Source organism: Vicugna pacos, chromosome 8, assembly GCF_048564905.1.
Source record: "Vicugna pacos chromosome 8, VicPac4, whole genome shotgun sequence".
NCBI lineage: Eukaryota > Metazoa > Chordata > Mammalia > Artiodactyla > Camelidae > Vicugna > Vicugna pacos.
Genome location: NC_132994.1, coordinates 55,908,847 through 55,933,571, shown reverse-complemented (window position 1 = coordinate 55,933,571; position 24,725 = coordinate 55,908,847). Strand labels below are relative to the sequence as shown.

General features: G+C 44.0%; 1 protein-coding gene across 5 annotated transcripts in view; it reads right to left on the bottom strand.

Moving 5' to 3' along the window:
- ARFGEF3 (ARFGEF family member 3) overlaps positions 1–24,725 on the bottom strand; it is a 158,298-nt gene that overhangs the window by 58,766 nt on the left and 74,807 nt on the right. For 4 of the 5 annotated variants that reach the window (XR_012075032.1, XR_012075033.1, XR_012075034.1 and 1 more), the window contains exons 9-14: positions 20,860–20,964; positions 19,626–19,962; positions 15,969–16,081; positions 14,296–15,203; positions 2,115–2,281; positions 901–1,066 (exon numbers count right to left, since the gene is read on the bottom strand). Coding sequence is in view for 1 of the 5 variants with exons in the window: in XM_072965913.1 (XP_072822014.1) it covers positions 901–1,066; positions 2,115–2,281; positions 14,296–15,203; positions 15,969–16,081; positions 19,626–19,962; positions 20,860–20,964 (1,796 nt within the window). In the remaining 4 variants the exon portion in view is untranslated. Of the gene's footprint in view, positions 1–900; positions 1,067–2,114; positions 2,282–14,295; positions 15,204–15,968; positions 16,082–19,625; positions 19,963–20,859; positions 20,965–24,669; positions 24,717–24,725 lie in introns of those variants that run through there. The other variant, XR_012075035.1, reaches the window with a different exon arrangement.

Here is a 24,725-nt window from a genome sequence, read left to right as displayed (position 1 = left end):
ACATATCCATTGGACAGCAGATTCTGTCCCAGGCCAGTGCTGGTCCTGCCACTCTGCCCTGCCTGGTGCAGAGCCACGCTGAGCTGTGTGAGGAAATGTGGCACCACAGAGAGGGCAGGGAAGGCGTCATCTAGGGTCATGCTCTACTTATCCTGCCATGAGACGATCACTCAGATCAGACACAAGACGAGCCCAGAGATCTAAATTAGTAAGGCTCCTGACGACCAGTCCAATCTTCTGAGCACTCCCCAATCTTTACGTGATATTGTGGCTATGCCATGCAAAGCCATGATTGTCTGCTTTCACCTAAACCACTGCCTCATAACCACACCCCATACTTCCCTCTCTGCTCTTGTATGAAATTTCTAAGAGTTAAGTAGGATACGGAAGACAAAGATGCTAGGGAACTATTTGGCATTATTTTTAACTCCGGTCAGCTAAGAAGGAAAAGGAAGACCTCTTATATGGACAAGAAATAGGAATGAAGCCAAGTTTAAAATCACCCTTTTTACATTTACTGGCAAATTCCCAGGAGCACTGAGTGATGCAGGGAATCTATGAGCACGTGAGAGTTTCCAGGAATGATTCTGGGCTTTGCACCCAGACAGTCCTTCGTATCCCCAGAAGAGGTCTACAGTTTCATCCCAACTGACACAGGCGCTAAGTAATTCCTCATCTAATGGGGCACGGTGAGCTCTGCAGCGTCCCATGTGGAAAGAACAGAAAGCTCTTGTGAGGTGAATTCGTGACTTCCCTGGAACTGTCACCCACTGCCTGGGAAGCTTTGTGGGTGCTATTTCAAGGTCTGCTTCAAATAGTGCTGATTTTCTGAAAGGGGCTTTGAAGAGTGAGCCCTCCCACCCCACGGAGGGCCACGGAGCCGAGCCTGGAACCACTGACCAGTCAGCATGGTGATGAGGGGCAGGCTGTTATCCTCGGGGCTGCCCCAGTAGCCAGCTTCCCCGAGCATGTTTCTGTCAAGAACCTGGTGGTAAAGTTCCTCAATCCAGGCCTGGGAGAAGACCATCAGCACCCCGCTGCTCTGGACCTGCTTCATGAACTCTTTCTGCAGAGAAGAAAGATCACAGGACAAAGGCCAAACACAACCCCCTGCAAATGAGCAGGCCCCCATGTTCCTCTGCTGCCTCTTCACATCCCCTGAGTCACTGAGTCACCGAGCCACCGTGCACAGGAAAAACAAACCTTGTTGACTGGGGGCCAGCGCGGCAAGGGAAGGGGAAACTGCGATGGAAAAGTCCGACCCAAACTTCATGAAGGTCTTTCATTTATGCTCTTTTTAAGAAACTAGGTAGAAGGAACGGAGATACTGCCTTTTATATCTTTACCCTTTGATGCGTGGAGGATTAAAAACAGCTCAGAAATGTTTAACAGAGCACCTCTTCACTGTCCCAACAGCAGCAGATGTGGCATGTAGAGGACATATGTCTCAAGAGATACTTGACTTACCCTCGTGAAGCCACCACTCACCCTGGGAAGTGTACAATCAGTCAGTTGTTTATCAAACAAATGATTGATGATCCCTTCACACAGCTCCGTGGATTTAGGCTCCCGAAATGGTACCAGAGCCCACCACACAGGTGCGTGCTCAGGCACGGGAGCCAACCACAGGAGAGGCCCCACCACCCCCATCACCTTCCAGGAGGTGCTTTGTTACCAACATTAGTGAGCTTAGCTCTGGGTCCTGAGTAGGTCTGGGGGTTTAGAACTCAATGAAGGGTTTTTGTAATGGCACACGTTCATTTTCAGCAAAGGGGACCGTTCTCTGCACATTTCCTGATGTCACTTAATATCCCGATCACATTTTTGAATGTGTCTTACATGCAGGTGTTTAATGCCACCGGATGAAGTTACTGGGCCACTGACAGGTGGCCACGGTGGGGCACATGGGGTTCTTCACTCCTGGAGCAAGCCTGGTAGCTCCACGGCTCACCACGCTGTGCGAACCACACAGCAGTTCCTCAGCATCACGTCTGTCTGCCCGCCCTCCGTGGTCCCACGGGCATCACCCGTTCCAGAGCAGTGCGGGGCAGAACACACCGGCCAGCCTTCTCAGGGCAAGGATGCTCGGCATGGCTGTGGAGACGCACACTCACCATGGTGCCCGGCGCCAGAGTGGGCCGCTTCCGGTAGTAGTCCCCATGGGAGAGCTTCAGGTTGAGCAGCAGGGCACAGTGCGCAGCCCAGTACAAGCTGTCCGCGTTCATGAGCATCTGCAAGCCCAGGCTGCTGTTCACATCAAATCCAGGGGAGTGCATCATGCCTACGGGAGAGGACCAGAGACCTTCAGGCAATCTGCTGGGCAAGACCAGCTTACAGAGAGCCAACGTGAGGGACAGGAACATCTCGTAGGGCACTGCTATAAGATAACAATAGTCAGCAAGGAGTAGGGCTAGGAATAGATAAGCGCACTAGCCTGGAGGGAAGATACTTGGGAAAATCTCTTCTGTTACTCACCGGCTGCTTTGGTAAAATCACTTAAACCCTCTAAGCCTCATTTTGTTTACCTAGAAATAGGGCTCTGTCTCCTGCTCACATTTGCCAATGGCTTCCCATCTCGATATAAGAAAGCCTGACCTCCCCACCTCCCTTCTTCATACTCCCCGAAGTCACCCAAACCGGCCCATGTTCCTTGACTTTGCCAAGCCCGGGCCTGCCTCAGGGCCTTTGCATTTGTTTTCGTCTCTCCCCAGAATGGTTTCCCAAGATCTCTGGATAACTTGATGTATCAGTTCTTTTAGGGCTCTGCTCAAGTGTCAGCTTTTCAGAGACGTTCCTCTTTAATTCCATCTAAAATAGCATCTCTCCCACCTACTACCACTCCCTGCAATATTCCCCCTCACCATGCATTTTGCTTCATTGCCTTAATGGCATTCATTCACTTATATATATATATAATATATATTTATTTATTTATTTATTGTCTACCATTACTACTATCTGCAGGGTCCCATGTGGAAAGAAGAACAGAAAAAAAAGATCTGTGAGAGGGTGGGACTTCATTAGTTTTGTTCACTAGGGAACCCCAGTGCCTAGAACAGTACCTGGTACACAGCAGTCACTAAAATTGTTGAATGAATAAGAAGGAATGAACAAGTTTGCTAGGACAACTAGATGCAATAACACATTTAAGATGCTTAGTGCAGTGACTCATAAGTACATACTTTTCTAAAGGTAATATTAGTCCTCAGAAAGCTAAACACAGAATTACCATATGAACCAGCAATTGCACTTGTAGGAGTGTACCCAAAAGAACTGAAAGCAGGGATCTGAACAGATACTTGTATGCCAATATTCACTACAGCAACTGAAACAAATAATAATGTATAAAAAAAACCCTTTGAATTGTGCACTTTAAATGCATGCATTGCCTGGTATGAGAATTATATCTCAACAAAGCTGTTAATAAATGAGGGAAAAAAGTTCCAAAATATATTCAAAGTAATAGTATTGGTTTCCCCCAACTATTTTTCAAAACATTGTTTTATTGTTTTATTTAATCGTATGGTTTTCATTTTGAAAAGCCCCTGTGTTTTCTACAACTGGAAAAACAAAAAACAATGTCTCATGTGCTAAGGATAGCCTCATTTAGCCAGAGAGGGCTGGACCTTGTTCAAACTTTCACAGACAGCTTGGGGGTGACCAAAACTGCCACGCCCGCTTCTCCTCATCTGGTCCTATGTCAGCCTCAGCACTATACTTGTTCTGCAAACACTCTGAGGCTGGATTCAGAGATGTAAATCCAGGATTTGTCACATAAATTTAGCATTAGCCCATCCTAAATATGTGCATGCAAATGACATGCATCCACATACTCTTCAGAGCAGAGCTAAAACCATCCTTTAATCAAAAATGTGCCTCTTACACGAAGTGTAAACATTCTTAAGGATTATCAGTCAAATAAGCGGGAAATACAAATTTGCAACTGGAATGTTTACTTATGTACCTGTGGACTTCTTAATGAAAACGCTAGTAAGAGGACATGGATCAGAAGATGCCCTTGAAGTTGAAAAAACTTCAAGATCTCTGTTCCGTTTCTTGCTGGGAGTGAGTCTGTATATGATTCCAACAAAACCACTGGAGACAGGCCAAGGTTAGGCATTCCCTTTGCCTTTCTTACAGAGTTCTGTAAAAACTTTGCAGCTGCCTTGAGAGATTCTTTTACTGAGTGTACTTTGCAATCATGGGCTGAGGTGCATTTACAAAAGGAAGGTGGAGTTGAGAGTGGGCTTTTAAATGACATCCTTGATCAGGACACCAGCAGTGTGCCTCGGCCCTGATGGTCCAGAGAAACCCTCCGCACTCTTGAGGTCCTGGTGAGCTGGTTCCTGGTTTCTGGATGAGATAAGGCACAAGATCGGTTTCCTCCCATGGTACAGAGAAAGTGGCATTCAGCACTGCTGGGTATTTAGCAATCCTGGATCACAGGGGGAAGGGAATATTTAAGTCTATGAACCCGGAAAAAAAAAAATCTGCAAGTGGCTTTGACCTTAGATATCAGTAATAATTTCTTAAAAAATTTGAAACCAGCTGCTATTTACCTTGGAATTTATTTTCAAACCTGAGCACATGCTCAGAAGCTGAAGGTAAAAAAAGCTAATTTGTCTGCTGACATGAGTACCCAAATCACTAGCAGAGGTGTGACAAAGCCTGGAAAGGCACTGCTGGTGGTGATGCCGAGTTCTGAAATAATTTGTGAGACCCGTTTGGGGTAATCTGTTGGTACTGGCCTGTATCTCTATGCAGATTAATTTCTGACATTTACAAACAACTGGCAAATCTGAGAATAAAGCAAAAAAGACGCATAATCTAGTAATTTAAGGATGACAGTAATTTTCTTGATTTACCAGATATAGTTCATTGGTGATATTAATAATAATGGAAATAACATGATAGCTGCAATTTATTAAATGCTTTCTTTTTTCTAGAACCAGTCTCTTCTCATACATCACTTCATTTGATATATAATATTAATGTATATATATATTATATTTCAAGTGTCCCACCTTATTTTACTAGTAAGGAAAGCGTCTTGAAAATGTTAAGTAATCTGCCCAAAGCTACATAGCTAGAAATTGGCAAAGGTCTTTTGGACCCAAATTTCAGACTTTCTGCGCTCTGTCATGCTGTCCTTGTTTCTAATATTGGGGAAAGAGCCCACTCTAGCATGGCCCTCTCTAACAGAGACTCTGTTTCCATGCATCCTTCTGATTGGTCCCATTGAAGTGTCATCAAATTTGGGGTGACAAATGATAGTAACTAAGATCTTTAACATATTCTGGCTATTTTTTCCAGTATTCTGTAACTAAAGTTCCCTCTATATTTAAGAGATTCTTCACTGTCAGTAATAGGAGGACGGATCCCTTGACTGGTTACCAGTGGAAGACTGGATACAAGATTGGCATAAAATGACCTCGAAAAGTACCTCCCATGTCTAAGATAATTTGATGTTTCTTTTTAAAAATAAACATTAAATACTTGATGTAAAAAGTTAACAGTACTGAAGAGTGTAAACAGTGAGAGTGATGGCCCTGCCTCTCCCAAGCCCCGGTGATACTCCTTCCCAGAAAGACTCGCTTCTTTCTGCGGGTCCCGTGGAAATACAGTCACAGATGAGATCATACGACACACACTGTACTGCAACTAGGTGTTTTCTAAACAGTCTATCTTAGACATCTCTTGATATTGGCACCTACAGATCCGCCTCATTCTTTTTTAAGAACTGTGCAGATACCACTGCATGGTTGTACTGTGATTAGTTAATGCTTTATTGCTAGACACTTATGTATTTTCTATTATAAAAAATAATAAAATGATGAAATAACTTTCAACACTTCTGCAAGAGTATCTGTGGGATATGTTCCTAAAAGTAGAATGAATACATACATTAAGCTTGATAGATGTAGCCAAAATATCTTCCAAATTTTTCCTCCTACCAACTGTGCTTGAGAACACTCTTATACCCACTCAACAATCCAGGGCATTATCAACTTTTTAAACCTTTGTAATAAGATTACATGATTATGCTTAGTAACAAATTTCCTTAATGAAGTTCATTAATTTTTACATAGCATTACTGATTTATTTTCTGATAGAAATTTTAAGAAAAACTTTCTAGCGATTTGGAAAAAGGTACAAAGAAGGAAATGAAAATCTATAATCACACCATTCTGAAGTAAGTGTTAACAGCATTTTGATGTTAATTTTGAATCCTTCTTTAAAATAACATTATGACCACTAGCTATATCATTAAATATTATTTGAACACATCATTTTAAATGGCTACATGATATCATAAATAAATGTACTCTAATTCATTTAACTTCTCCCTTATTTGGGGGCATTTAGGCTATTTCTAATATTTTTGCTGTGAAATAATGCTGTCATACACGTTTTGATATATACAGCTCTGCCTGAGTTTCTGTTCCTTCAGTATAGATTCCCAGGAGCCAGCGAGATGCCAGGCTTCCATGGGTCTCTCTGTCAGGACTTGGAAGACTATCACACATTTGCTGGTCTACAGTTTTTGAGTCTGTGGCTGGTTTTTCACCAGGGCAAATTGACTCCAGAGGTTTCTGGGTTCTTCAACAGCATTTCAGGTCTACCCGTCCATTTATCCATGCCTCCGTCCACCCCTCCACCCAGCCACCCTCACATTCATGAGGTGGTGTGACGATTCAGTGTATGGTCTCTGGAGCCAGACTGCTTTGGTTCATATACTGGCATCACCATTTCATAGCTGTGTACCTTGGGTAACTTGCTACTTAACCTCTCTGGCCTCAGTTTTCTCATCTGTAAAATGAGGATAATAACACTACCTACTCTATGGGGTCATGAGTATTAAATGAATTAACATACGTAAAACCCTTTGACAATGCAGGGCAGACAGGAAGTGCTGTTAGTGTCAGCTATTATTATTATTATTATTATTATTATTATTATTATTATTGTGAGGACATATACATGAGCATATTTATATGCTGAAAAATGACTCTAAGAAAAGATACAAATATATTTCAGAGATAATCTCTGGGTGGTGTGACTATTGTTTATTTTTTATCTTTATATTCTTATGTTCTCCAAATTTCATAACTCACAAATGCCAAGATGCTGGAGGAGGATTTGGTTAGACTATCTATTCCCTAATCCTATTTCTAGAATATTTCTCTTCCCTCCTTTATTAAAGCAAGCAAACAAACAAATCCTCATCTTTTGAGGCTCATGCCATCTGGCCACATCTTCCACCCTTCCTAAAATCTCTCATTCATGACATGCCAGACACATCTATGTTCACTGCTGACTTTGGTCTCCTCTTCACCCTGACACCCCCTGCCACCATCCTGCCTCTGGGGGGACAGCTCATCCATCACAGGTCCTCTTGACAACCACCTCACCCACCATTCCATCTACCCTGCGTCCTCCACCATCAAGGAGGACTAGCATTCTGAATCATGTCACCCCACCCCAGGGTTCTACCTCAGGTGTCACTTATTCACATGGTCCCCTCTCCTGACTGGATCTTCTGTTTGCTTATTCAGACACTCCTACCATTAGGTAGTTAGATAAGTTGGGGCACCGGGTAGATAGGTGGAGGAGGGAGAGGATGGTCTAGAAGAAGGCAATATGCCCGCCTTCAGCATAAAGGGGCTTCACTTCCTCTACATGAGTGCCAGTTAACCAGTGCAAGAAACCAGTTAGAATCCAACAGCTGCAACTCCTAGGTAGCAACAAGGACCTAACCCGACATGACCCAGTGCTCGCAGTAATGTAATTAGCAGTGCGGTTTAGGCACCCCCTAAAAACCATGGGTTTTTCTGTGTGCATCATGGGTACGGACATGTGCAAAAGGGGATGAACATGACTGAGCACTCCAGGGTCAAGAGCCATCAATCAACCAAGAGACCACCTCTAAGCAACGGTACAAGAGAAGCGGCAAACAGAGACTACGGCTGTCTGCCCTTGGATCAGCCACCTCCCATCCTTAGAGGTGTACTTTCCCTTTGCTAATAAAACCTTTAAAATCTTTCACAACACCTTGTCTCCCATTTGAATTCTTATCTTTCGGACTGGACAAGAACTGGGGTCTTTCCCCTTCCCTTTTTGGGGTTATGCCGCTACACCAGATTTTGATGATGCTCATCTTTCTCCCACATGTTCTACTGCCCTTAAGCCTCAGGATAAGTAAAGGAAGTATTCCTGTCATCCCTGCATCACAGATAGGAAATCTGATGTTAAAAGAAAGGGTAGTACCATGGTCACAGAGCTGTTAGTGGTAGAGCTGGAAACTGCAGTCAGATAATCGTGACCTCAGCACCTGAGCTCTTGACAGCACTGTATGGCCTCACGTACTATGTACGTCCATACTTACACCTGTATTTATGTAAAATTCCTGGCAAACTAGCTTTAATTCTATCTCTTTCTATAGGAGACAACATTTGAGAATGGAAATGACTAATGATATTATTGTAAGGATAACTCTAAATCTACACTCAGTTTTTACAACAAAATATGGTGCTGTATTAGAAGCTGTCAGTGGTTACTCAAAACAATTCTCTTCTTTCTTAGTAGCAGAATCCTGATCTACTTGGGTTTCAGTGTCCCCTGTCTTCCCTGCAACTGGGAGAGGCCAGTGAGGTCAAGGTTGTTCTGTGGAGCCTCTAGAGAGCTCCTTAAAACAGCCTTACTGAGCTCCTTGCTTGGACCTGGATGTGAAGACTGCAGCTCCACCAGCAGGAGCCATTCTCGGTAAGTGAGGAAACCTTCGGGTGAGAGTTGCACGTTAACAAGGGTGGAGCAGAAAGACAGGGGAGGCCTGGGTCCCAGATCATCACAGAGTGCCGGATGGCCTACCCCAGACTTAATTTAGGGGGAAGGAAATGAATCTTTCTTCCATAAGTAGTCATTAGAGTTCCCTAATCTACATAAACAAACCTAATCCTTACCTGGTAGAGGTGAGAACTTCTGCCTGTATTTCACCTTCCATATTCCACAAAGATACTGAGATAAATCTGTATCACCATCTCTTGGAGGTTTAAATCACAGGGTCAAAACCTGAAGCTGGCAATAACATACTTGCCTTCTGGTTTTGTGTTCACAAAGCCAGAGCTTCTCCCAGAGACCTTCTGAGAAGGTGATGAGAGGAGGGAGGAAGCAGTGAAGCAGAGAAGGGAGACCCCTGAGTGGGTAGGGGTGGGAGGTCTGTGGCTCCTGGCTGCCTGGCAGCACCCGGAAGGTTGGCAGGACCCCAGAGGAAGACAGGATGTGCAAAGGGGCTCCGGGCCTTGCCAGAGCATTCCAGGCCCCATTGGCAGGGAAGTAGCAAGAGCATGGGACCTCCAGAAGGCCTGTGAAGTGGCACAAGAGGAGCTCACTGGCGAGCAGGACCCTGTGAGGCCTTCCGGGGACAGACCCCTCCCCCACGTCCTCTGCTGTAGCTCCTCTCTGAAGTCCCCAGATAACAGCATCTCATGCATATTTCCTGAGTTTTTCAGGTGCTAAAACCCACCACCAAATGGAAGAAATTGACGACTTGATGATAGTGAGTTTGTGGCCCCCAGACCTGTTGGCTCCTAGGGGTAGATAGTGTTGACTGCCCTGTTCCCACAACATCAACCAGAGAATTGTGCACCAGCCGATCACGTACCCTGTGACCCCACTCCCTTACCTGGCCCTTAAATAGGCTTTGCTGAAGCCCTTTGGAGAGTCTGGGGTTTTCTTGGGCATGAGCCACCCCACCCTTCTTGCTCGGCCCTGCAATAACCTTTCTCCTTTCTGAACTCTGACGTTCTGGTTTGTTTGAACTCAGTGTATCAGGCACTGAAACTTGCGTTTAAGGGGTGAGGGGCCTCCCCACCCAGATCCCACATAGGCTCCAGCTTCTGGTTTTACCCTGGGATGGGACCCTGAGGGCTGGCAGAGGTCAAGTGTCTGGCCAGCTCTACAGGCTGCGGGTCTGGAGTCAGATGCTTTAATTTAAAGAAACAAGTATTTCTTGCACAACTGAGATTCACACTAGCTACACGAACGTTTATAAACATCAAGTTGCTTGCAATAAGCCTCACATGTGTCACAGTCAGCCTCAAGATCATAACCAAACACCACTAATCTAAGGAACAGCAATCCCAAAGCCACGTGCCTGTGCCACTCTCAGTGGCTGTGTGAGACTGCCTCTTGCTTTCTGGTCCCTGAGGAGCCACCTTAGACAGATGCCACTTCGTTCTGTACAGGATCAGAGGCATGTCGGCAGCTGTCACAGCTCATATCCAATACTGTTCTTATAAAACCCATGTTTGTTGGAGGGCTTTCAAAGAAGAAACTTTATTTGCTTTCAAAGGAAAATCACGTAGAATTAAGGAGGCTCATTTCAACTGTATGTTAACTGTCTGAAGATAGGAGCCCCTGAGAATCGCTGAGTGAGGCTGATCTCAGCCAGGAGGACAGACCCTGCTAACCAGTCAGGGACAAAGGCTCGGTGGGAGTTTTTGGCAAAATAAGCTTTTGACACAGGAGTAAATAATGAGTGAAATATCTGGGTTATGACTCCAGGAGACTTTCTCTTCTCCCTTTCTCCTGTTCTTGCTTTCATAACTTTCTTTTGGGTGAACAAAGGAAATCTGTCATCTCCCTTGTCTTGCAGGGTACATGTTTCTCTTTCACTCATCTTTCATCTCGGAGGTGACACCAGCAAGGGGAGCGGGAGCTCTGCCTCAGGCTGGATGTGGACCCAGCATCCAGTAGCTTCGGGTGACCCACAGCGAAATCGCCCTGTTCTAACAGCATCAACCAGTCAGAGAATTGTGCATGATCGGATCACGAAGTGTCAATGTGATCCACAAAACCACTAAACCTCAGTGGTAACCGAAGAAAATCAACTTATCGGAGGCGGGACCACAGAGTGACAGGTCTGTAATTCAGATATAGAGACCAACTCCTAGTTGGTAAAAGCACTGTGGAGGTCACTAGAATTAAAAAGGCAAATGACTAACAACTTAGTTTAATAATCACTAAAAACTATGTTTGGAAACAAAAGATTTTGAAGTCTCTTTTCAATGTGTTGATTTCTACATGTAAAAATTAATGTCATATTATATTGGGTCTGATGGGACATTGCATAGACCTCTAAAACTTGAGCAGTTTGCAGCATTCACGGAGCCTCATTCTCACCACATAAAACATTCACTCGAACCCCATTGTGCACGTGCTACAAATGAGTATTGATTTGAAAGACACGAAAACACAAATGTGAAGGTTTGCTTTAGCTTCAAATTTTGTAAGACTCTGCGAGGATTCTATTTCCCAATTCTCATAGGAAATGAGGCAGAGTCCTGAGAAGCCGGTCTTGGTCTTTACCACTGCAATAACTCATTTAATCTGGAATTACTGGGGGATCTTGCTTATCAACAAGAAGTTATCTGAGCGCTAAACTTTACGTACTTAAATGCTGAAACTTCTATAACTGAGTTACTTTGTTTAGCTAATTTTCATTTTAAATAGAAGAGCCTAAATATAATTTTACCATTTCTTGATGACTCAGGCCATTATTACTGTAACCAGGGGCGGTGCTGTGATCTGACATAGAGCTGTTTGGGGGGATCACTGACGTGTGCTGGACCGTCTGCCTTGCCACCTGGGACACCACACCGGTCAGAGCAGGTGGTCGATTTCCTCTCCCCATGACTACTTCCAGCTGGGAAGAGGCCCTAACAAACCCCTTCCAACTACGGCTTTATCCTTGACTCCTTCAACTCATGAACGATTCACATCTCTAGTGATCAAAGAGCAAGTTCATCAATCTGCAGTCATAAATATTTTTGAGAATAAACTTTGCATATCTTGCACCCTTAGCACATAGCACAGTGACATCTCTCTATAAATGCTGACTGAAGAAGCATTTGTGTGTGTGTGTGTGTGAGAGAGAGAGAGAGAAAGAAGAAGAAGACAGATGCACACATACACTAGGATTGTGGTGGTGTTTTCACTGGTGCATACATCTATCAGAATTCATCAAATTGTATATCTGAAATATGTATAGTTTACTGTACAGGAATCATAACATAATAAAGGTGTTAAAAATAAATTTACAAAAAAGTCCACATTAGAAGCATCTCCTCCGGTGCTGGCTACAACTTTGAATCATTCTCATAACAAAGAAGTTCTTCCTTAAATATACCTAGATCAAACTGCCCTTTTTTGACAAAGGACAATCTGGTCAGCTTCTTAAAGATGCTTAATAAGCTCCCTCTGAACAGCTTCTACCAAGTTCCAGTGACCGGGCTAGAATATTTTGTATATGTGTATGAGGTGTTATTTGTTAGAGGAGCAAAAATGAGGCAGACATGGTTGCAGCTCTCAAGGAGCTGAAAGTATAGGAAAGGAAAGGTGGAAGCGTTGACTTGATAACGATGATAAATGTTGTAAGCACAACGCCAAACACGTGATCGAGGCTCAGTGGTAGAAAAGCTAGGGGTGATCTCAGCTACTGACAGTTCTGCGCTGGCCCTCAAGGTCCTCAAAGTTAGTCTTTTCTAGTCCAGAGCACAGGCCACCTCAATATTCTGTGGTCGAGACCCTTGAATTTCAGAGAAAGACACAGTTGACCACCCTGAGGTCAGTCAATCATTTATTCCTGCCATAAATTTTTTGCACCCATTAATTGCTTTCTTTCTGTAGCACTGTGAGATAACAGAAAGTATACACTGGTCTCTGCCCCTCAGTTCCTGGCACAGAGCTCCTAAAACCCTTGTAATTTCCTAAGTGAAGAACACTGGGAACATCTCTTGTTCAAATATATATCTTTGATCTCATCCATGACATAGGGCTCCTAAAACTCTTGTAAATTCCTAATAAGAACACTAAAAGCATCTTTTGTCCTAATGAGGTGACTCCAGGTGGGCTCCTGGATGACTCCTGGATAGGGGCATAGAATGTTTGGCTCCACTCCCACTTGCCCATTCTCGAGAGAAGGGAGAGGAGCTGGAAATGGAGTTAATAATTGTTCATACCTACGTGGGGAAGCCTCCATAAAAATCTCGACAGTAGGGGGTTCAGAGAGCTTCTGGGTTGGTGGATACATCCACACAGGGAGGGTGACACACCCCAACTCCACGGGGACAGAAGCTCCTGCGCTCAAGACTCTCCCAGACCTCACCCTATGTATTTCTTTACTTGGCTATTCATCTGTATCCTTTATCATATCCTTTAATAAACTGGTAAACATAAGTGTTTCCCTGTGGCCTGTGAGCCATTCTAGCAAACTAACTGAACCTAGGAGGGGGTCATGGGAACCTCTGATTTATAGCCAAGCTGGTCAGAGTACAGGTAATAGCCTGGTATCTGTAGTCGGGGTAGGGGGTAGATACATTAGAACTGAGTTAAACTGTAGGACACCCGGCTGACGTCAGAGACCTGATTGCTGTTTGAGGGTAAACTTCCACACATTTGGTAAACTGAAGTATCAGAAGTAGTTTCTGTGTGACTCGTAAAAAAGCAGAAACACAGTTGGGAAGAATTGGGGTTTTCCCTACACAGAAAGGAGAAAGCTGGGTTCTCCCTTTATAAGTGTCATTACTCCCTGTGCAAAGTGCTAACTTTCCTGTTTTTTTTTTTATCTCCTTCCTCCACCAAAATCCTAGGTGACCATCTTCTGCCCTTCAATAAACCTAGTATAATGCTCGGGTATACTGTGGCCAATATGACCCACTGCACTCCTGTTTAAATATATAATTTGGGCCACAGTGTCGACACTCGACAGACAGGAAGGGTCTGAGGTTGGGTCCACAGCACGCTGGAGTATCACACGCCACGTGAAGTTCAGGGGAATTCAGAATACCTTGGGAGGACAGACTGCATCGGCTCTAAGACCTCATTCAAAATAGTTTACATCATGTTATACCAAAGTGCATTGCTCTATGATTTTTAGATATCAAGGCATAGAAGCAGAGGAAGAATTCAGTGTTTTGAGAATCATGGATGGTCATTCTGTTTCAGTCAGGGGCAGCTTTCTACAATGCTCGCCTCTTCCTCTTTACTCCACACCCTATACACTTATCAACCTCCCAGTGTATTCCAGACATCCACTGCCCTGCAATTCAAACAAACCACTACCAGTAAGTTACATGCCTCTGCTTTCAATATGAGACCCAAAGATTCATTAAGATGCTCTGAGCAGTTCAAACTTCATGCATGCCAGTAATTTTCCCATTAAGCAAAATGCTCTGAACATTCTTGTTGACTGTGTAGCAAAAAAAAAAAAAAAAAAAAAAAAAATCATTGACAAACCTGAGCAGAAGGTGGAGGCGAAGTTCTGGAGGGCGGAGTCCACGTCCTCCACACTGGGCAGGGCCAGGAGGCGAGGCAGGATCCCCTCCAGGGACTGCGTGAACAGCCGGGCGCTGTGCTGATCGGCTTCCTGGTTCTTCAGGAGTTTGAGAGACAGACCCGTCCTCAGGGACCTGTGGCCCAGGCAGTCCCGAGGGGTCTGCTCCTCATCAGCGAGAGAACAGTTGTCGGACCCGATGTCCGACACGTCAGACCTGCCCGAGTCCTTCTCCGCTGCCATCGAGTACTGATCGCAGGAGTCAAATTCCGTCCTGGACAGGTCTTGGTCGTCCACGCTGAAATTGCTCTCACTGTACCGGGACCCGCAGGACCTCATCCTGCAGTCGACGGACAGGAAGTTAGTTATATCAGGGTAAGCGACCGTGTGGCTCCTCTGAACCACATCTGGCTGGTCTACGGCCTCCGGTTCTGCCACTTTACTCAGCGGCTCCTTGCCCTCCTGGACGGCGGGCGACCTGAGGCCATTCTTGCGGTTTTCGGGGTGGTCCTCGGGGGTGGTCTGACCCAACTCTCCCTCCAGGGTGGTCTGGCCGGTGTCCGTGGTCACGCTGATGCTGATGTCGGGGCTCCGCTCGTTCCCCGGCTCCCACGGCGTGTGCTCCGAGGACAGGACCCGCCGCTGCCAGCGGAAGTCGGCCTCGTTGATCTCCATGGAGTCGCGGCTCGACTCGGCGCCGTCCTTCAGCTCCTCCAGGCGCAGCAGCAGCAGCTGGACCTGACCTTCGCCCAGGCCCCTGCCCTGGCTGAGCTCATCTAGGGCGCCGAGCAGGGTGCAGACGCAGGACACGGCGGCGTAGCAGGCTTCGATGCCACCCTTGATGCACGCCTCGGTCATGCCGTCCATGATGCTGGGAGTGTGCAAAAGGGAAAACGGCATCAGTGCAGGAAACACGGAAAAACCCTCCAGGACGAACGAGAACTGTCAGACTGTGACAGTATGGTGTTCAAAACAGGCACCTAATTTACACGAAGTTAAACGATCTGGGCGCAAAAGAAAATGAACGATAAATGAAACAGACATGCTCAGGCTGGAAAGTGGCCCGCCTTGAATCAGACTCGCTCAGTTGTCTGGTTTACTTGGGTACAAATAAAGATTCCAGAAGGGAATCTATAATCTTCACAAGGACAGGCATAAAATAATCGCACTTTGGTATCATGTTCAGCTTTCCAAACAGAAAACACTCACAATGGCTATAGGGTAATAAGGACCTTCCTCTATAAATAAATGTATTCCTGAAGAGATGCATGGTGACTACAATGATTACAAATCAGATAATACTCCATTTTCTAAGCAGAGGTTACATATAAAGGAATCTTATAGTTACTGTATCATATATCAAGAAGTTTTCCCCTAAAATAACTCCAATGAAAAATTTTTGTAAATTTCACTTTGTACACTGGGTTTCTTTAGGTTGAGATGAAAATAAGGAAAGTGATATGATTAAAATAAATTGAGGTAAGACTCCTCCTATGGGTACAGGTACACTGTTCAGTGTTCACACTTCATATAATGTAGATTCATACAATTTCAGGGATTTGGAAACAAGATTAAGAATATTCAGAGAAGCAGTCTTCGCCAAGCAATGTAGTCGTAAAAGGAGAATGTATCGTACAGTTTGAGAAGATCCAGATGAGACTTTCTTTTTGAAATTGATCTTTTTCTGGATTCGAGTTCAGTGGAGCTGGGTCCTGCCAAATCACAGAGACGCTGTGGGCTCCCAAGTAGCTTTAAGAACAGGGAGAAAAAAAAGTGAATATCATTTTTAAAAAAAAGCACAAGAACCATGAGATCAAATAAACATGGACTTTCTCTACTGAGTGATCAGTCTAAGGAGAAACACAACTATTTGGAACTCAGATCTTAATAGATCAGACCTACGTGTTCTGCAGTGACGTGCCGTGTACTTTAGGTTCCCAACTCCTGAGCTCAGGACTGTCTCAGACAAATTAAATCCCCTGAGGAATTGTTTCAAAATATTTTATAGCACAGACCTAGAAAGCACTTGCTTCCATGTCCTTTATTAAAACTGGCCTGCAATTTAACTTCCCCTTCTCCCTATCTTATTTTGCTATCAAATTAGCTAGCTTCAAAGACTGGGTTGGGAAATAGTCCCTCTTTCTATTCCCTGGAGAAGTTCATGTATTATCAGATCTGCCCATTCTTTGAATGTAAGTATAACTTATTTCTAAAGCTGTATGAGGCCAGTAATTTTTTCCTTCACAGGAAGATTTTAACTACTGACTCAGTTTCTTTAACAACACTAGGACTATTTAGGTCCTCAATTTCTTCCAGCCATTATTTTCAAAGATTGTTTCCTAGGGATTTAGCTATTTTATCTAAGTTTTCAAATTTACTTGGCTTAAAGTTGCCTCAATACCTTCTTTAATGTCTTTAATATTTGCAACATCTGTGGTTATATGCTCTTTTTTCATCTTTATTTCTGTTTTTACCTATTCTAGAGTTTTTCAATTGCTTTTGCCAGGAGTTTAATTTTCTTGGTCTATTCAGAGTCCTGATATTTTTCACTTTATCAATTCACTATACTACATTATCACATTACTTTCTGCTTTTATCCTTAATTTTCCTCTTCTCTACTTTCTTTGAATTTAATCTGCTCTTCTTTTTCCAACTGCCTAAGTTGGAGTTAGAACATTAATTTTAGGCCTTCTATTTTTTGATACAAGTCATTGAAGCTATGAATATCTTTCTATGCACTACTTTGGCTGCATATCACAAGTTTTCATGTACAGAATTTTCATAATTTTTTAGTTAAAACTAATTTTTATTTTCATATGGTAGACTTCTGTACAGAAAATTTCAATATGAGTCCGAATCAATTTAAGGGAAGATCAATTATATATATTTAAGGAGATATACTATTCTATGGCCATTATTTTCAAAGTGATTTTTACTTGCAAGAAAAAGGATATTAAGTAGAAAATTTTGCATGTTCTTCTCTTTCCGTGTTTCTTTCTTCCACCAAAAATTGGGAATTTCTGTTCTCTTGGAGATGCAAAAATGAAGCTTCCATTTTTTCTCTTTGACATCAAAAGAGGAGTGATAATGCTGAGGGTAAAGTCAGCCTGTCTCTCTCCCTCTGCCTGCCAGACCTGCATCCAAGTGAACGGCTATGTCTCTGGGCCTCTAGCTGTCCCATCTCTTGTTAGAAGGATAAGTGAGTTTTAGCAGCATGGGAATGGGAAATCTCACTTTCTCTTGGGATCCTGTTACATTCCCTAACCCAACTTTACCAGTAATAAATTAGATGACATGTTTTAATTGCCACATTAACCCTGCGTTTATTTCTCAGGTGCTTCAGAAAACTGAGTGATTAGGCTTCTAGAGAACTCTCAGCAAATACATCAAGAAAATCAAGACATGTTTAATGTCAGCTTCTTCCCCTGGGAATAAAGGATGTGGTATCAGCGGTTAGGGCATCCTAGGTCTGATACAGACTGGGGCTTCTTTCTAAAGCCAAATGGTGGGAGAGAGAAATAGAAGCAAGGTGCTCTTTTTGACTATGGAATGTTTTTCTGGGAAAGTAGAAGCAGAAAAGAAAATGTACTTTAACAAACAAAATGTCCTGTATGTTTCTGATTAATAGGCACATAGTGTACAGGGCAGAATGACAAATTAGAACAGAGAAATAACACATGGAGCGTTCAAACTCCAAAAGGGCAAATAAACATCCTGAGTGCCCGGTGGTTTTCTTTGTGTGCATAAACCCTGCACATTCTGGTTTCTAGGTTATCAACCTTCCTAAATTATTGGTACTGCCACGGTAAGTGGAGGTGATGCTTCTGTGAACAACCTGGCCCTGGTGAGTCTGCCGTGCTCCGTGGGGCAGCACAACCTGGACACTCTACTCAGGCACTGGGGCTAATTCCAGCCCTGCCCTGCCACCTGACCTTGGGAAGCTAGCGGATCTATGACAGTAGTAAAGAAGCTGTTACTGAGAGTGCACTGAGACCTACCTACACCGTAGGCAGAGTATTTACTTCACGTTCAGGTATCAACTGACTCTACCGTGGGTAGCAACAACCGCGGTGCCTGTCAACTCTTGTGGGGGAAAGAGAGGATGCTGCTGCTTACAAAATACCCCCCTGGCAGATGTTCTGTCCTTGGGTCCATCCATCATTCAGTCAGAATGTATTAAACACTTATTCTGATTCAAGCCCTGCAGTGTTAGATACCGGGGGAAACACACAAAAACTAGCTGATCTGACTGGTGAATTTAGGAGATGGAGATGAGCATGTGCAGTGGCCCCTTCCACCTTCCTCTTCCGGGAGATCCGCCTACTCAGAGAAAGCCCACCCTTGCTCCTGCAGGCTATCTGCTTAATGGGGTGGGGGCGGGTCCCCTGGGGAGGGCTGTCTGGGTAGTATCACTAGCCTCCAAAGCTGTATTGCATTCACCAACCTAGCAGTGATCAGATATGACAGCCGACCCTTTGAGCTCCATTGCCTGAAGCCCTAACAGGGAAAAGTAACATTCTTCATTAGTAAATGTTTATACACAACCTCACAAAGTTATTATGAATATTAAAGATAATATATGTGAAGTGCCTGGCCTACAGTAGGTAAGAAAAAATGGTAATTATTATTGTGTGCTCAGAGATTTTTTTAATCAGCAAGTAAATCTGGATGGCTCCTTCATTTCTAGAAATGTTGGGTCAGAACCTTCCATAATTGATCATAGTCAAATTTCATGAAAACAACACCAACAAGCAATTCAAATTAAGCTTTTTACAAACTGGTCAGTAGCTTAAAATAAACGAATCATCAGGAAGGGAATTCTGTTACTCTGATTTTTTGGTGCTAGGTAGCGAAAGTCAATGTGATTTGACCTTCACAAACAAGCTCACAGATGCAAAAATGTTGACCACATTCCTTTCTGGGTGAGAAAAAGCAGAGCAATCCTTTCTTGGAGTATCTTCAAAATAACCCTAATTACTCCTTAAAACCAGGCAGTCACACATATGGGAGGAAGGAGGCATAAGAAGGAAGGAGACACAGGATTCCTAAAGCAATCAGAGATCAGTAAAGCTCTTTTCTGGATAATGTTCAACCTGAGTATAAAATCAATTTGAAATCCAATTTTGGTGAAGCTGAATAAATATATATATATATCTGCACAGACAGTACCTGAGGGAGCATCTGTTACCAGATACGGTGTGGTAGCAATTAAGTTTCAGCAGGCGGCCGGCAAACATGTTCTAAGCGCTCAGACCCTGCGGCACCCCGGTGGCATCCTTCAGTGCCTCCCTACCTCTTTCATTATTTTGATGGCCTCCACCCGGTGCTGGGGTGGGGGGTATAGCAGCACGCGGTGGTAGAGGGACTGCAACACCGGCTTCATGGAGTCCACCGACCCCACCAGCCGGACCAGCTCGGCCGCAATGTAGTAGATGGTCCGAGCCACCGGCCCGCTCAAGGCAGGCGCGGTGGAGGAGCAGCCTGAGCCCCGGCCGTGGTCGGAGACCCCTGGAGATGCAGAGTCCGGCTCGATGCTGGTACCCGTGCTGCTGCTGCTGTGAGCGGAGGTGATGGTTTTGTCGTGAATTGGATTCCCCAAGATCACGATGAGCGCAGGGCAGAGGTTTTTCCTGAGAAGACACGAGGGGAAAATAAGTCTGGCCACAAGCCAAAGGGTAAAATGTGAATACTATTGTGCGGGTCAACCCCAGGTGCTGCAAAAATGATGAGTGAGAGCTGGGTTCTTTCCCGCTCCTTGTTTTGGCTGCCTTCTGCCCACATGCTACATGCCTCTCCATCACTCCTGGGGATACAACAATACTTCTCATAATTCAGGCTGAGGTTAACTAAATAAAATATCAAGAGAAGTATCAGAAACCACCTTATGTGATGAAAATAGACTCAAAATTCCAAATGGCTTAGTTGTAAAGTCTCATTTTACTACAAATAAAAAAATTATTCGTATTCCTCATTTGAGGTTGATTTAAATTTCTGGCACACAGCATTTGACTTTTTCCCTGTCGATGAGCCCAGGAACCCAGAGCAGCTAGCTGGCTGCCCGAGGGCCCTGTCACTTGTGTGCATCTCTGACTGTGATTAAGAGACCAGTAATTCAGTTGAGATGGAGAGAGTACCAGGGTAGGGCTGAGAATAAGGTTCAATTTTGGCAAAGGTGAATTTCCCCCAACCCTCTCCCGTGCAACTCTCTGGTGCCTTTATATAATTTAGAACCCAGGATCTCATGATCCTATGACGTAAACAAATTCAAGACGGCCTTGGGAGGAATATTTTGTCACAGTAATCATCCGTCTCGCTCCGTATTTCGGTCTGGGGCATGTAAGCAAGGTAATTTCCCTACTTAACCTCTAAAACATTTACACACAGATGAGACAACCAGTGGGTCACAGGTGCGGTGGGAAGGGACCCACAGATGCGGTGGGAAGGGACCCACAGACCCAGCTAGAAGGAGCGAGCCCTCCAGGCTGGCGTGGATGGACAGTGGGGTGGGGGGCAGGATGAGGGCTCACCAGATGAGGTCGGTGAAGCCTCTGTGCAGCTGCATGGAGGAGGAGGCGCTGCTGAGCACGGACAGGATGCACTCCAAGAACAGGAGCTGCAGCTGCTGGCCGTCGCTGCAGAGGAACAGACCCGACACACAAACGCACAGAAAGTAAAACAAAAGAGGTGACGTGTGGGAAACACTTGGGAGAATGCTGGGCATTACAGAAGGGCTCATTTTGGGTGTGGGGGGGTGGGTGGTGTTATGGGTTGACTCGTGCCCCCCGCCTCAACTTCACACGCAGCAGTCCTAACCCCTGGTGCCTCAGACATGACCTTATTTGGAGGTGGGGTCTTTACACAGGTAAACAAGTTAAAGGGACGTCATTAGGGTGGGTCCTAATCCAGCATGACTGGTGTCCTTATAAAGCAGGGAAATTCGGACACAAAGATACACATGGAGGGAAGACAAAGTGAAGAGCCCCGGGGAGAAGATGGCTGTCTACAAGCCAAGGAGAGAGGCCTGGAGCCGATCCTGCCCTCACAGTCCTGAGAAGGAACCAACTCTGCTGAAATCGTGATCTCAGACTTCCAGCCTCCAGAACCACAGGATAATACATTTGTTGTTATAGTCACTCAGTTTGTGGTACTGTGTGGTACTTTGTTACGCTGGCCCCAGCAAATTAATACAGTTAGGGTGATTCTTCTGAGATAGACTTTACTTTTTATACAGGTTTAGATTTACAGAAAATTCAAGCATGGTATGGAAAGTGACCATATTTTACCCACCCCTGCGCATGGTTTATCCTGTTATTAGTATCTTACCATTAATAAACAAATTTCCAGCTACCATTAAGGAACAAATATTGACATATTGACTAAAGTCCACAATTTATTCTAGAAAAATTTATTTTTAATATGTTTATTATCTAAATCTTTCAAGAGACGACATACCATGACAGCTTTTAATTTCTTTTGAGGAGGGGAGGGAGGTAATTAGGTTTATTTATTTATTTTTAGAGGACGTTCTAGGGATTGAACCCAGGACCTTGTGCACGTTAAGCATGTGCTCTACCACTTGAGCTGTATCTTCCTCCCTCATGATAACTTTTAGAAGGTTAATGCTTTACTGACTTGCATTTAGCATCTCTTTACTTTTTGGAAAGCAACCATTTTTTTCAACGGACAAATTGTTTTCTCATAATTATTATTATGGGGTTCCTCAACAGAACCAGATTTTAAAAAATCAGACAGTTTGTGGGATGTACACTCTCATACCTAGATTAAGTTTTCTGCCTAGTCACCAGAAAGTATTAAAATCCAGGTATGTGGTCTTTCTGACCAATCACTTGACTCATTATTAAGAAAAATAATTAAATGCCCTTATTAAAAAGTCCCTTTATCTGTCAAACTGTCAAACATCACAGAACTAAAATTAACTATGGATAGTAAAGAGTCTTGACTTTTGGAATCACTGGAAATAAACCCAGAGAAAAGGTACAAGCAGTCAAGGTTCCTATGCAAACGTTTCAGCAAAGAGAGCTGCAGCAGTACAGCAACCCGAAGGCATCAGGCTGGATGATGGAGAGAACGCACTGCCAGGGAAACTGGCCCGGGAGTCTCCTTGGAGACCGAACGTGGCAGCTTTTTCTGTGGGCTGCAGCAGTCTGGAAAAATGGGTGCTCAAGGCCTGGCACGAGTCATGTCATTAGAGGAACTGTTTGAGATGAAAGCACCTTCCACGCAGGCCCCTCAGGAGATCCACATGTGTGTGTACAGTGTGTACAATTCATATTTGTCCGACTACAGACAGACACATTGGTGGAATGCACATGGCTGAAGGGAGCCTAGAAACCAGCCAGATCTTTCAAAACACCAGGGAAAATCTGCACACTTACGAGGGCTGTGCATTTCTTTGCCTGGCCTTTCGTCAGAACATTTCATGGCAGATTGAGTATCTACTGGTCTCACTCTCTGCTCAGCTCTGATTTCCTCCCAGGCCCACGATCCATGGAGAACAACTCTTGTGAGTGGACCAGTGGACCATGAAGGTGAGGCAGTACGTCCAGGATCTCTAGAGTTCTTAGAATTTTGATCTGTTTTGAACCATTTTGATTTTGCCTTCCTCAGAAAGATTCAAATTTAGTTAGAAAAAGGAGAGCAGGAGTGAACTGCATAGGGAGTGGAATGGAAACAGAAACAAAACGTGAACTCTCAGCTTTGCCTCATTGACTCCAAGATGCTTAAGTATAGATTCATCTGACATTCTATCCTGGGGAGAGAGGAAGTGGGGAGAGGGTGGCGGGAGACCAACAGGCAGAGAATGAATAATTACCTTTCTAAGCCAATTATCCCTCCAAAAATTCTTGGATTTAAACAGCATCACGGTACTCAACTTGCCTAATATGGAGCTCTATTAATACCGCATCTCCAATGCGTGCGAGTTATGCTGCGTACCTGAATGCATTTTCTGAATTCTCCTGAGAGACTGAATGTATCATGAGTACATGCTCCTACAGAGCTAAAGCTCTAAGAGGTATGTGGGCACTGATGTTGGAAATGGTTGCTGAGAAGAAGTAAAGATCACAGTGTGATTTCAGAGGAAGAACTTATTTAGAAGGTAGGAGAGGTGTTACGTTTTAGCCAATAGAAACAAAGGGAGTTAAGGTAGTAAAATCAAAAGAAACTATGCAGATGTGAAAACTTAAGGAGAATTAACAGAACCACCAGAGTGAGAGCAGCCAAGGGAATGGTATTATCTGACCCTGTGCACTTAAAGGTCTCCCAGTAAGGCTGCACTAAGCGTGCTGCACGCCAGCTCCTGCAGTGATGGAACCCCCATCTTAGGGCAATGGAATCATGATGGGAAAGACCGTAACCAAACAAAATGAACAGTCTCTAGAGGCAGAATTATGACAGGGAAATTGCATTGGAAAACCAATAAGACTATGAGAAGCCTATAAAACTCATTACGCTCTGTAACAATATGCCTAAAGCCATCTCTGATCCAGTGTTCAATGAGAAACCCTAGAAAACCATATGCATGTCACATGAATTATTTTTTTCCATTTGAAACCTGTCCTTGAGTCATACGGTTCAGAAATGTTTTCATTTTTCTCAGTGACTGACAGAAATATATAACCTTTAGCTCCTAATAAACATGTGTGTTCATTTGCAATGTATGTTTGTTCAATGTGTTTCCCTAACAATCTACTGTAAAATTTCTGATGTAAGGAACTCAGCGTTCCTTAATGCATCATAAACTAGACTTAGCATTGATAATTCTGAAAGCAAGCCAACCATTTTAAAGCTAATATTTATCAAATATTTATTATGTGCTATGCAGTGAAAAAAAAATTCCACTCACACCAGTACTACCTAGAAGATATCAGCATGAGTGTCTACAATAATAATTACACAACAGGCATAACTTCGGACTATCTAAGGTAAACCAGGTCATATGGTTGCCCTCCAGACAGGGGTCCCTGTAGCTGCCATTAGAGCCATCCAGGTTTAAAGAACCATGAACTTGAACCCCAGATGCCAGGAAGGCCCTTACTGGACTTTTTTTAATTCTTTCTGAACCAATGAACAATGGTATCATTTATAGACCAACAAACTCATTCTAACTTGCCCCGATGGCTATTTTTAAATTATTAATGGCATAACTTACCATGAGCTATTACTAGCACCTTTCTAGTACTTAAAAATTTTAGATTTTTCCCTTAGCAAACTACTCAGGAAAAAAAAAAGTTTAGCTTATTTATTTTCCCTTGCCCGCACAGTAATGAATATAGCCTTTATATTTTTCAAAGTTTTGGTGGTCTTTGTTTTACTACCTGACAATGCTAAGACCTGAGCAGGGCGGGCCAAGAAGTATCCTTGACACGCGGCA